The sequence below is a fragment of the Saccopteryx bilineata genome, chromosome 5 (genome assembly GCF_036850765.1).
Source record: "Saccopteryx bilineata isolate mSacBil1 chromosome 5, mSacBil1_pri_phased_curated, whole genome shotgun sequence".
NCBI classification, from domain to species: Eukaryota; Metazoa; Chordata; class Mammalia; order Chiroptera; family Emballonuridae; genus Saccopteryx; species Saccopteryx bilineata.
The window spans coordinates 57,654,287-57,668,417 of record NC_089494.1 but is presented as its reverse complement, the minus strand read 5'-3'; the positions used below and the strand labels follow the sequence as shown (position 1 = coordinate 57,668,417).

The following is a 14,131-nucleotide window of genomic DNA, read 5'->3' as shown; positions in this document are numbered from 1 at the left end:
TTCATCTTGCCACATCTGCCAATGGATTTCATCAGGACAAACAGATTTATTGCCCAAGTGGCCATGTGGTGGCTGCCCATCAGCCCAAAACAGGGAGTTTATATAACATCCTTGAGGAACTATACTTTTCTGCACTTTAAGGGAAAGACTTAAAAATTAATCAATGAGAATGTTGCCCAATCCTCTGCCTCTGAGGGTGGAATAGATAGAGGTCAAAGAGGCTTCCAGCTACTGTTCCTTCTCACTTGCCAGAACCCTTGACAGTGTCCCCTGAACCCCGAATATCACCCCATTGCCAGGCATCTCTCTCCATCCTTGTTCTTCCTTGGATTTTGGCCAGCTGGCCATACTCCTTCCTGGAATCTCTTTTTGCCTTTCGTTCTGGCGTTACCACTTTGCAGTTTTTCTAACCAGTGGTCTTGCTATCTCTTTCCATGTGACCATCCTTTAAGTTATTCCTGCTAAAATTCTTTAATAGATTAGAAATGGAAAAATAGGGAAAAAATAGTCAAAGAAGCAAATTTGATTTTAACTGCAGACTTTAGCACTCTCAGTCCATTTTTCCACAAAACTGGCTGTGGTTCAACAGCAACTCTCTCTGGACCATGTCTTTGAATATTTTGCTGCATAAATAGTGGGGGGTTCTTCCAGCATTCCCCTTTCTCTGGTCTCTAGTGCCATCAGCTATGTATTACGCATCACCCCGTTTGATTGCCTCAATTATGGGAATTGAGAAATTAAGGGTTTTTTAGCTGTAAAAATTTCTTTTCTTCTGGTGTTTACTTTTTGCTCCCCAGAACCTGTAACAAAGGGATCTTAATCGCCTTCTGTGAGTTCTGTGCAGGGTGTCCCTAAGCCTCACTTCCTGCTACCTCAGCAGCTAAGAGTTCCTGAATCACATAAAAACTTCCTAGCATAATAATTTTCTGGCAACAGAAAGACTTTCTGCATCTGTAGAGACTAGAGGAGGGCACTGGACCCATTTTCTGATTGGGTCCTGGGGGCTGTTTGTTCTTTTGTCAGTTGCCCATGGAAAGGAAACCGACAGCAGAGAGTTCCTGAGTATGTTTGTAGAACAAAACTACATTCATTTGAACTGTCCCAGGAGGATCTTGAAGGAGACCAAAAATTGCTGAAAATATTTCTCTCTTGCTCTTTTTTTCTCTCTCATTTTAAAACCTTAATGTAGTTCAGAAATCATTTCTTTCCCTCTTACTGATAGAAAAATTCATTTGCTAAGTTGAGATGCAAGCATATTGCTAAGCATATTGCTAAACTTTTCAGATAATTAATCAGAGATCCGGTCCACTGGCTTCTGTAACAGACAGGAGCATTTTCAGGAACTATCCATGGTATCCAGGGAGATGCAGACATTTACCTCCAGGGTGAGAAATTTTCAAGCTCCTCACAAAATCTCTGTGACCTAGTTCAGGTTATGCTTATTTCCCACTTTTTTAAAAAAAGAATGTGGCCCTGACCAGGCGGTGGCGCAGTGGATAAAGCATCGGACTGGGATGCAGAGGACCCAGGTTCGAGACCCCGTTGCCAGCTTGAGCGCGGGCTCATCTGGTTTGAGCAAAAAGCCCACCAGCTTGAACCCAAGGTCACTGGTTCCAGCAAGGGCTTACTCAGTCTGCTGAAGGCCTGCGGTCAAGGCACATATGAAAAAGCAATCAATGAACAACTAAGGTGTTGCAACGCGCAACGAAAAACTAATGATTGATGCTTCTCATCTCTCTCTGTTCCTGTCTGTCTGTCCCTGTCTATCCCTCTCTCTGACTCACTATCTCTGTAAAAAATAAATAAATAAATAAATAAATTTAAAAAAAAAGAATGTGGCCCTGGCCAGATAGCTCAGTTGGTTGGAGCCCCATCCGCACATGCCTGGTCTGTGGATTTGATCTCCACTTCTCCAATCAGGGCACATACAAGAAGCAACCAATGAATGTACAGTTAAGTGGAACAGCAAATTGATCTCTCTCTCTTTCTCTCTCTCTCTCTCTCTAGTCAATTAAAAAAACAAATACCATTTGATTCATTCAGAAAGTCTTAGCTGCACAGTCTAATATTCACACTCCCCTCACACCCCACCCCCATTAAGAAAAACCATGGTGAGAGGATTTCATCTCCATTGGGTCATGTGTAAAACCTGAGTAGGGTAAATAATACAGAACTTGAGCTCAGATTTTGTGACCATTTCAGGTGTCTGACTGTGGTCAGGCGCACTGAATCCAAATACATGAAAGTGATGAACGTATTGATTGCTAACTGCCAAGCAACGTTAACCCACACTTGCAAATGTCTTGTATAATTCAAAATACAGTAACTGGGGGTTGTTTGGTTCTTGCAGCGTTTTTTTGTCCTGGATAATGGAATGTTAAAGTATTCAAAAGCACCACTTGATGTAAGTAGCACAGAAGGCATGTTGCAAAGATTGACTTGGAATTTTGCTTGAAGTGACTCCACACCACAGCTGTACTAGCCTTGTGCCGTAGTTACCAGCCTCAGTCATTTCTGTGCCTGTAATATTTAACAGTCTCCCAAACTTCCATGCTGCATGGAAGGTGTGTTTTATGCTTCAGCTCAAGCTAGCATAAAATCTCAGACTGGTGCATGAAGATTTAATTTAGCTGTTGTGATGTCTGTTGTTCAAAACAAGCTTACACCTGAAAGTGACATACTAATAAAAATCACCCTTTCTGTTTTGAAGGGAAACCCCAAATAGGCTTTTTTTCTGCATCCTAATACACTGTGCTTTATGTGCTTTTTTGAGATTTAAAGCCATTGTTGTTCTTGTTTATGTCCTTTAACACCTCTTATGAACTTCGTTTCCATTTCATATCATATGTTCTTTTGTCTTGGGAATGCCAGCTGACTAAAATTATTCCAATTTATTTTTTTTTTAAGTAAAAAAGAGTTGTTTGCATGCAAAACTGGAAAATGCCCTCCCTAGCAGGTGTAAGGGAAATAACAGAGTTCAGTTTTGTTCTCCTCTTCCACTGAATCACTCCTGTGTCCTTGACCACAGAGAGCAGCCAGAAGGAAGAGCTGGCTGCTCTGCGCTCTCTGGTCCCAGCTGCCCGGTTCTGCGCAGCAGCTGTCTTCTAGCTGATTGCTCGGGGATGTTCTGGGTTGTAGGTCAAAGATTGATCGTAATTTTAGGAACCATTAAAGATACCGTTTGGGGGATATAAGCTATGCAATTTAGAATTGTGAAAAATTGACATGATATGTTATGCCAAAAACAGGAATAAGAGATGAATAGTCTTGCTTGCTGAAACTGGTGTGAAGTCATGGCATCTTCACCTGTTCTCAAGTTGAGGACCTGAACCTCAGAACCTTTACCATTTTCAGTTTGTAAAGGAAATGTGGTATTCCATTTCCCGTAGATAAGTGAAAGATTACATTCAGCCCACTTCAGTACAGAAACACATCAAATCATATATCCATCCGGGCAATTTACTAGTCTTTTGATTTCAGATTCAAAAAGGGAAAGTCCATGGAAGCATCGATGTCGGTCTCTCGGTCATGTCCATCAAAAAGAAGGCTCGGAGAATAGACCTCGACACGGAAGAGCACATCTATCATTTGAAGGTAAAGTTGCTTTTCAACAGTTTCTCTGCCATTATCAGGGGAAATCACTTACCTATATCAATGAGAAATAGAATACTGGTTTCACCATTATTTTCTCTTCTTGTTATTTGCTTTAGGTGAAATCTCAGGACTGGTTTGATGCATGGGTGTCCAGACTGCGCCATCATCGACTGTATCGGCAGAATGAAATTGTCAGGTCACCAAGAGATGCTAGTTTTCACATATTTCCTTCAACTTCCACGGCTGAATCCTCACCAGCTGCTACTGTTTCTGTTGTGGATGGAAAGGTGTGTCTTTGTTATACAAAAGTCAGCCCAGAAATCACCTGACCAGGCGGTGACACAGTGGATAGAGCATCAGATAGAATGTGGAGGACCCAGGTTCAAAACCCCGATGTTGCTGGCTTGAGTGCGGGCTCACTAGCTTGAGCACTGGGTCACTGCCTTGAGCATGAGATCAAACACATGACCCCATGGTCACTGGCTTGAGCCCAGCGGTTGCCAACTTGAATCCCAAGGTCACTGGTTTGAGCCCAAAGTACCTGGCTTGAGCAAGGGATCACTCACTCCGCTGTAGCCCCCCAGTCAAGACACATAAGAGAAAGCAGTCAATGAACAACTAAGGCACCACAATAAAGAATTGATGCTTCTCATTTCTTTCCCTTCCTGTCTGTCTGTCCCTATTTTTTTTTCTCTCTCTCTCTCTTTCTCTTTCTCTTACACATACACACACAAAATAATAATCATCAGCCCAGAAATTGCTTGGAAAATTATGCAGACACATAACTGAGTTTCATTTGACCAACCAGAAAAATAAGGTTTTCTTAGTAAACTAACCCTCAGAAAACAGTAGCAACATTTATCATCAAAGTTAGTCAGTATGGATTAGGTGGCTATGTTGGATCACCAAGAGAATTAACAGTTGCTTTTCCTTCTTATGAATGGACTACATGCTAATTTTGCATGGCTTTTTAAGAATATTGGAAAGTAGAGTGAACATTTGGTTAATTAGCACTAGAAATGGAGGTCTTCTTAGATGGTCATAAGAAGACTACAGAGTTTTGAAAATGAAACTTGCTTTTTGGCTTTGAGATGTAATATATACATGACCTATGGAGAGACCAGTGAATATCCCCATGAAGTTAATGCCGATGGGCTAGAGAATGTGCCAGTAATATGAGCCATAGCCCATTTGAGTAGCCCACTAGTGAGGCAGTGTGTTAAGCATTCAACATGTATTCATCTCTAGTCTTTAATATAGCTAACAGGAAAGAGTTTTTCCAGAAGTTATATAACCATTAAACAGCTGAGCCAGGATCTGAATCCTCATCTCTGTTTCCAAATCCATGCCCTTTCCATTAGATTGATTACCAGATTAAGGGGGGACTGAAGTTGTTCTTTGGACTAGAGCTCATTTTCTATGTTGCTGTAAAACTAGACGTGTTGCCTGTTAAAAGTCAAGGTTAAGATCACAGGCAAGGAAACAGCTGTTTCTACCTTTGATTCAATAATTAACTTTTCCGAACCACAGTCAGAGTGCCCTGCCCAGGGGTGCTCCAGCTTCCCACTTGGCACCTGACATTGAGAACAGAGACATCTATGAATAATTGGCTGCCATAAGGAGTTGGGTTCAAGGATATTTCAGTGAAGATTCCTCTTTATTTTTTTTATATAAGGATAATTTGTGTATCCAAGCTTTCTTTGCAAAGCATTGAGAAACCTCATGGAATAACTATTTTTTATATCAATATATTATATATTATAGCAGTAACTACTGTATTTAGTTTTTGTTATTTCAGGGGAAATTACTCAAGTAATTTTTGTTAATCCCATTAGTTGTATTTCATAAGGCTCTCAAACCTTTGTGGTTGTAACATTGCCAAGGACTGTTTAATCAGTCCTAGGAACAGGGTGTTAGGTTAACCCTAATACTCACCAGTTCTGAATGAAGGGGAACAAACCAGGAAATCAGGGGGTTAGGAAATAGAGGACATATTGAATGACCCAACACAAGGTGTTTCAGCCTGACCAGGTGGTGGCCCAGTGGATAGCACATTAGACTGGGATGCAGAGGACCCAGGTTTGAAACCCTGAGGTCGCCGGCTTGAGCGCAGACTCATCTGGTTTGAGCACAGTGAACAGCTAAGGTGCTGCAACGAATAATTGATGCTTCTCATCTCTCTCCTTTCCTATCTGTCCCTATCTGTCCCTCTCTCTATCTCTCTCTCTGTCTCTGTCACACACACAAAAAAAAGCCAACACAAGGTGTTTCAGATAGTCCCCAAGTTTCTCTGGGCCTCCTGCCTTCTTAGCACAGAATAGCATGAATCCTGGAGTTAGTCCAAGTTAAACAAGCAATGTATCCCATGTGGATTTTTTAAAAATATAAATGTTTAATCCTCTGATCATGCCAGCTTCTGCCTGAGTCTTTGGCACAGAGTGTTGATAAAAGATATATTATTTTCATCTCTTTTGTTATTTATTGAATAACTTGGGTGATATCCAAGAATGAAGAGCTGAAACCAAATCCTCCCCACTGGTTGCCTTGGAATAAGAAAGCTCTGCAACTCTGGTTTGTATAACAGATGTATTGCTCTGGTTATGAATGCCATACTCCAAAATCTAACTCAGTGAGAAATTCCCAGTACATTTATCAAAGTGCAATAAAGTCTGAGGAGAGCTTTTGATCACTTTGCTTGCATTCTAGATATCAAATTATGAGACTCCTGTAAATTGGTCTGTTGCCCTGTGTGGGTAATAAGTAAGTCTGGGTTCACTAAGTATCTGCATCCTTCACTTCATAGTGATTTAGAGACACAGCCAGTTGTAATTGAAAATTAAAGTCAAATATAGAGTTTGAAAGTTGTTTCAGCTTTTTAGGAAAATAAGTTTCTGCTGTTTTTTTGTCATTGAGCATTTACTGTACCCACTGTAGTATCTACATAGTTCATATAACTTTAATTTATTTTCCATAAAATGCCTTCAGTGGAAAGTCTATCAACTTTAAATAATAACTTGCCACAACTGCTTTTTTTATAAACTAATTTTCAGTACACATTCAAAGCATTTACAGGGTTCTGTGCTGGTGGATAATGTACAGTATTGAGGAATCATGAGTGGCTACCAAAAACCCTTGAGCTGATCATAAGGGTCTAGAGAGCTTTTGTAAGGCACAGCTTCAATCATGAGCCGGCAGTAAGGACACTTTATCAACTCCAGTTTACTGAGTAATTTAAAATTCTCGGGAATTTGAGTTGGCAGGTCCTTGTGAGCATGAGATATAACATACTTGAATGTTCTCTCCTTCGTTGTATACTGGAGATGGCAGCTTAATGAGAGTGTTGTGAGTGTTTATGAATTTTGGCTTCACTGAGCACACGTCACGTTCAGCCAAGAGGCGTCTTTCCTATTTTCATTGTGCCCTTTCTTCCTTTCTTGTTTAATGTTGCTTTGAGAAAACTTGTATTTTTTTTAAGTCACTTAAATATACCATTTCTGCCTTACTTCATTTCTTGTTTATTGTAGGTGCAACCGAACAGCTGCCCCTGGCAGCCCCCTTTGCCGTGCAGCAGCAGCCTCCCCGCCACCTGCACCACCGGCCCGAGCAAAGTGGCAGCCTGGTTACAGGACTCCGAAGAAATGGACAGGTGTGCAGAAGGTTAGTCCCGGCCCAGTGCGGCCTTCTCAGACTGAGCCAGGAAACAGAAACAAAGCAGGGAATTGTGCGAGTTGCACCTTTCACCTCTCCAGCGCCCTAATTGCCTCAACTCTTTTTTTTTTTTTTTTCTGATTTTTATACCCCAGATCCTGACTTTCACCCTTTTCAGCCTCCTCACCTCATCTCCTTACCAGTTAGTTCCCTTCTGGCTTTGTCAGCCTCCCCACTCCCTGGACCCGGGGGACAATCATGGCAGGGAGTGCTGCCTTGGGACCACCCTCGCCCTCACTCCTCGACTCTCCACCCCATCGCTCCCTCTCCCCTGCGCACCGCATTGCTTGCAGTAAATGGCAAAACTATATACTGTAGCTACAATTACCTGTTAGAAGCTCTCCGGGGTGGATCAGTTATTAAGTGCTCGGAGCCGATACATGGTTCCCGCACTCTGCCATCTCTCAGTTCTAAGTCTCCACAGACTTCTCCTTCCCGCGTTTAGCCTGAGCGTGCGGGTCCAGACAGGGTCCACAGGCCGTGTCCGTTCCACCAATTTCCATGGGACCTTCAACATGAGAAAAACAAGGATAACACAGATCACATATAATCAGGGTAAACTGATTCAATTTTAAAAATTATTTTGGGATGGTATTGGACCTAACCTTTTTTTATATGACTTTTTTTCTTTTATAAAATTATGGTGAAAGTAGGTGTTAGATTTTTTTTTTATGTCCTCATTTAGAACAATTAAAATTTGGCAATCGGTGTTGGCCCCCTCCACAAAAAAAAAAAAGAACACAAACTTTTTTTTTTGGCTGTATGCATATAGGAACTCAAAGTCTGCAGTATTTTTATTAATCTTTGACAAAATTCAATATTTATGTGAAAATATGATTTTAAGAGGGATGTTGTATTCATAAAGCATGTCCAGCTGACATTCCATTAAAAACAGAGTTTTGCTTGAATATATTCACCAAACACACAGACGTTACACTTTTTTTTTTTTAATTTTTATTTATTTATTTATTTTTTACAGAGACAGTGAGTCAGAGAGAGGGATAGACAGGAACGGAGAGATGAGAAGCATCAATCATTAGCTTTTTATTGCATGTTGCATCACCTTAGCTGTTCATTGCCCTCTCAACTGCGCCTTGACTGCGGGCCTTCAGCAGACCGAGCAACCCCTTGCTGGGGCCAGCGACCTTGGGTTCAAGCTGGTGGGCTTTTGCTCAAACCAAATGAGCCTGCGCTCAAGCCAGCAACCTCGGGGTCTCGAACCTGGGTCCTCTGCTTCCCAGTCTGATGCTCTATCCACTGCACCACCGCCCGGTCAGGCACATTACACTTTTCTTAACTCTGGGTTGGGGAAGTCTGCAGGGCCGCCTCAGCAGCGCTCTGGGCACTGCAGCTTCTCCTCTGACTTCTGCGGCCTCACGTGCGCTGGGGTGTTAACCTGGCCATCTGCAGTGCAGGAAAGCTTGAGACCCTCCCTGGGGACAAAGTCTGTTCTTCTGACTGAAACGCACCCACATTGGCCTTGATGCCGAGCAGGCCCTGGTGGGTGGAAGGACGCGTTTGTTTCCCTGGGTGCAGCTGTGGCCCGTCCCCGCGCCCTCTCTCCAGTCTCGCGGGTGATCCTGCTCCACTGACGGCTCCGCCTGCGTCCTCCGCCCGCGTTCTGTTCTCCTGCAGGAGTCAGTGCGTAGTTATTCCCTTCTCTCTTGGGAACGGCTTCCGTTTTTCCCACTCCGCTCATCCGGCTCTCTGCCCGTAGACTCTGTGTTCTCTCCCCTAGTGGGACTTCTGTCTCTTTTGCTCTGTGGAAGGAAGCATTCTTGGTAGCAGGAGGCCTTCTGAGTTCTGCTGTGTTCTCAGACCTCATCCTCGGGCCGGGCCTGCAGGATGTGCTCTGATGAGCCTCCTCCCTTCAACATCATCATGACATTTTCTTCTTCTCTGACTGCTCCTCCTCTACTTCCCTGGGATTCTCCTCTGGCCAGACTTAGTTGCGGGATGATCAACGTTCAGTCCTCTGCTTTCTACTTCAATCATAGTAACTATGTTTTACTGGGTGCTTATTTTGGGCCTGGGACTGAGCTGAACACTTTACATACAGGGGTGGGCAAAAGTAGGTTTACAGTTGTGAGACCATGAAACCGTTTATTCTTTTTTTTTTGAAACCGTTTATTCTTGTATAATTATGTATTAATTATTGTGTTATTTATTTTGTTATATTATTATTAGCCTACTTTTGCCCTCCCCTGTATATGGTTTTCTGTACATTTTTATAATAGTACCAAATAAGGATTATTATATACAGGGAAACCAAAGCTCAAAGTGGTCAAGTAGCTGGTCTATGTTACATATCAAGTAATTGGAGAAGCTAGAGGGCTAACCCAGGCCAACATGATTCTGATAACTATGCTCTATGCTTTGGAGCTGACAGGCATGCTCATAATTTACTCTGAAATCTCTATTATGACGATGATAGTGGTGGTGGTGGCAGTGGTGGGGATGGTCGCTGACGGGTATTGGGCACTTCCTATGTGACGGACACTATTGTAGGCGTTTTACAAGCATTAATTCATTTAGTCCTCTTAACTCCATTATGCCAACCTGCAGTGCCTTCTGTGCCCTTCTTCACTTTCCTGTTTTGTTCAATTATTTCCATTAATCTCCACACATTTCTTTTTTTTAAATATTTTTTATTTTTTTTATTCATTTTTAGAGAGGAGAGGGAGAGATAGAGGAGAGAGAGAAAGAGAGAGAGAGAGAGAGAGAGAAGGGGGGAGGAGCTGGAAGCATCAACTCCCATATGTGCCTTGACCAGGCAAACCCAGGGTTTCAAACTGGCGACCTCAGCATTTCCAGGTTGACGCTTTATCCACTGTGCCACCACAGGTCAGGCTCCACACATTTCTTAAAAGATCCCACTCTCTTTTAAGTCTGCTCTGAGATTTCACACCACAGGAACTCTCCCTTTCTTAAACTACCACAGCACTTTCTTTATGGTCTATGCTGATCATTTCATAGGACCCCCAACACTGAGGTTGGTTGCATTTCAGAAGTTCATTGTGTAACATCTTCTTGAACACAGAGCACATCTGGTTTGTAGTTGTAATACTTCAAGTGACTAGCTATTCAGAGATCTGGACTTAGAGCAATCCAGATCCTCTCAAGTGCCTAAGGGAATTAGTTGGCTCTTAGAGAGCATTTTCCCCCATAGAAACAAAGTATCACAGTAATATTCTATGTGCCATTTTTATATACCAGTATATGTCATTGTGTTTTTTATATGCCATTGTTAAAGCTTGAACACACAGATTGTTTTCTGTGTACATTATTTTTAACCAGAATATAAAACCCATGAATCTCACTTGACTGCTGTATTTCCTGTGCTTAGAACTTTGTTGGGCACACAGTGTCTCCCCAACCCAGCCAGTGACACCTAAATGAAGTAATAAATGGGTAACTTCGTATAATTTATTTAACCTTTCCACAATTTTATGACATGTTTCTGTGTGGAACAAAGTAAGGCGTGATGAGAAAATAACTAACTCCTTAAAGATCATTTCTGGTTTTAGTAGCATTTTCTCACCTACCATCTCAGTTGCTACTCTAAGTCAGGAAGTAAATATTAGCATCACCACTTGACAGGTGAGAAAACTAAAACTAAAGAAATGTAAAGTAAATCGGCGACTCCTGAATCAACTGAATTATGACTCCCAAAGTTTCGAGTCATTTGCCTTGAATTGAGTTCATGCACAAAGTTCCCTTTCCATTCGGTTAGAAAGGGTTTTTTAAGCCATGTCTGTATTTCTGTGCAACCTACATGCACCATTTGTGTAGAACAATTATAAGAAGAATAAATGTAATATTTACTGGTTAGAAGGCTCAGTAGATAGACAACATTAATGTTCCAGCACCTTGCTTTTGATGTAATTTTGTTATTTAGAAGGCAAGTTAAATTATGGGTCCCTTCTGGCCATCTTCTTTCTCCTCTTCCCTCTCATCCCCTCCTTCCCTCTTTGCACTACTTTTCTTCCTCATTTTTTCCCTTTCATCTTCTGTGTTTCCTGCCCTTCAAAGCCACTGTCACCTTGTTTTCTACAAAGGGGAGGAGATGGGTATACAAGGGTGCTGCCTTCCCTGTAGGTGGTGCAAGGGCGCTGGCCTTTCCAGTATTCTCCCTCCCACCTCTATTGGGTGGTCCCCTCCCTGATGACCTAGAGCTCCCTGGAGGAACGGGAACAGCGCTTGATCAGCCCCCCGGGCTTCATCCTGACGCAGATGCTTTTATAAGGAGGGGCCAAGGTGTGGCCTGGCCTCAGATGAATTGTTCTCCATGAAGTGTGCAGAGTCTGTCCTCTGTAAAGATTCTCATAGTTACCTCTCTATTTTGTTTCATAGTCACCGAAAAAATCCACCAAAAATGTCCAAAATCCCCAAACACAACTATTTGTTATTTGACCCAGCTAATCTTTAGCCATATTTAACAGCAATGTTTTGCTACCTATCCTGTATTTGTAACAATTCAGAGCTTTGAGATTTAATGTGAAACAAAGATAAGTTTTCACCAACTGCCACAAAAATAAGAACAATCACTTTACAATTTTACAGATTTATACACATTCCCTGTTGCATCTCTTCATAAAGAGTGCACATGCAGAAGCCATCCCATAACTGGGAGCCATGTTCTAAATATTTATGAATTGAGTAAATAATAGTAATAACTCAATATTCTTGACTATATTTAATTTCATATACTAAAAGTCAGTGTTTTGTGACATTTCAATATGCAGATCTTTAAAAATTCTCTCTTTTTAAATATATCAAGAAATTAAAAATAAAATGAAAAGTCATTTCTTCATTCTAAGCATTTCAAACAGAATGAGTTTCATGCCCAGGTGATGCTGAGCTATGGGCCCAGCGGACACACTTTGGGAATCTTTGGTTTTGCTTACTGTAACATCTCTAATAGATTTTAAAGAAATCATGCATGGCCACATTGTTAGTGAGCTAAATTAGAGATACAGATGTTCATCTGACAATGTCTTTCATCTTATTTTTTTGGATTTGACTTTGACTCCACCTGTATTCCAAGTAGCCACCTTATAAACTATTTTGGGAACAGGAATACAGGTTCTTAACAGTAAAACCAGCCTGACCAGGCAGTAGCACAGTGGAAAGTGTTGGCCCAGGACGCTGAGGACCCAGGTTCAAAATCCCAAAGTTGCTGGCCTGACTGTGTACTCACCAGGTTGAGCGTGGGGTTGCTGGCCTGGGCGTGGGAGCATAGACATGACCCCATGGTTGCTGGCTTGAGCCCAAGGTCGCTGGCTTGAGCAAGAAGTCACTGGCTCAGCCAGAGGAGCCCCTAAGTCAAGATACATATGAGAAAGTAATCAATGAACAACTAAGGTGCTGCAACTATGGGTTGCTACTTCTCATCTCTCTCTCTTCCTGTTTCTCTGTCCCTCTCTGTCCTTCTCCCCCCCTCACCTGCTAAAAAAACCCACAAAAAAACTATAAAACCATTCAACTGCTGAAGTTCCCTTGAGTGTGCTTTTCATGCGACAAGGGCCACCTGAGCAGGAAAGAGAGCACATACAATTTGGCTGAGAATTTAATGGCTCTCTGCACTAATAGCTGTTAATTTGCAATAGTGCACTTTGAAGTCATCTGATAATAATCAGTGGTTTTATGGTTCTAAACCAGAGAAAGCTCTGTCTTTTTTTTTCTTTTTCCATTTGCTGTTACCACTATTATACATAAACATGGGACGGCCTAGTCATATTTACCATTGTTTGGATTGACTCCCTGTTATTACCTCTGCCACCTCTCCCTACTTGATCCTAACATTCTTTTTATTTCTGATTTTTATTAGACCTTGCACATTGCCAGTCAAACCTTGTGGAACTTAGCAAACTCCTGCAAAGTTTGGAAATACTTCAGAGAACTCAGTCAGCACCCAACTTTACTGACATGCAGGTAAACATATTACTGCTGGTAAAAGGACCTTAAGATAATAACTCAGAATTTTTACTGGATTTTTTAAGATAACATTTAAAGGGAAATAATTAAAATACAAATTAGTTTCTATTCTGGAGTTAATTTAAAAATTGTTTTTAATCTTGGTGCCATTGTGTTAAGATGTCTAATTTGTAATGTTTTACATTTAATACAAACTAGAAGAAATAAAAATCTGAATCATTCTTCTGTATTTGTATTACATTAGAAATGATAGCTTTAAAGATATAACTTAGATGCTTTCAGAATTATTAACATCTTTTCATATAGCAAAAAAAAATGCTGAGGATCGCTAATCCTCTTTTCATTTTGTATAGCAGAAAAAGTATATTTTATGATTAAGTTCTTGTCTTTGCTTTTAATGTCCACTATGCATCACATAATCCCTTCCTTTCCTGGCTGGTTTGCTTTAGGTGTCTAACAACCAGTCTTGACTAACTTGCTATGCTCTCTCTGTCTATGCCCTGTGTGAACTTAATAATACTTTGTATAAACTTAATAATACCTTGTTGCTTTTAACTATTTGTGCAATGTAGGCTAACTGTGTAGATATTTCAAAGAAAGACAAGCGGGTCACAAGAAGATGGAGAACAAAAAGTGTCAGCAAAGATACAAAAATACAACTGCAGGTACAGACTTTACTTTTTTACTTTTCATTCATTCATATTTTTACATACTTTGTATAGTGTTTACATATCAGCTCATGGAAGTTAAGAAGTTTACAGCAGCTTAACTGCTTTAAAGCCAGTGCTTTTCAGATTAAGTTACATATATTATCTATGATAACTAAAGGGAAATCTATTCTTTTTACTCTGATCTAAGTAATAAGAATTTTTAAAAGGGTAAAGATTATTTA

The 14,131-nt window shown here is 41.1% G+C and overlaps 1 protein-coding gene across 6 annotated transcripts in view; it reads left to right on the top strand.

Annotated features, from left to right (window-relative positions):
• The window catches only part of OSBPL6 (oxysterol binding protein like 6), a 235,393-nt gene that overhangs the window by 173,181 nt on the left and 48,081 nt on the right, over positions 1-14,131 (top strand). For 3 of the 6 annotated variants that reach the window (XM_066279265.1, XM_066279260.1, XM_066279266.1), the window contains 6 exons: positions 2,351-2,404; positions 3,481-3,594; positions 3,711-3,881; positions 7,119-7,251; positions 13,133-13,236; positions 13,812-13,904. In XM_066279265.1, the coding sequence (XP_066135362.1) occupies positions 2,351-2,404; positions 3,481-3,594; positions 3,711-3,881; positions 7,119-7,251; positions 13,133-13,236; positions 13,812-13,904 (669 nt within the window). The remainder of the gene's footprint in view (positions 1-2,350; positions 2,405-3,480; positions 3,595-3,710; positions 3,882-7,118; positions 7,252-13,132; positions 13,237-13,811; positions 13,905-14,131) is intronic. The other 3 variants (XM_066279264.1, XM_066279261.1, XM_066279263.1) reach the window with 2 other exon arrangements.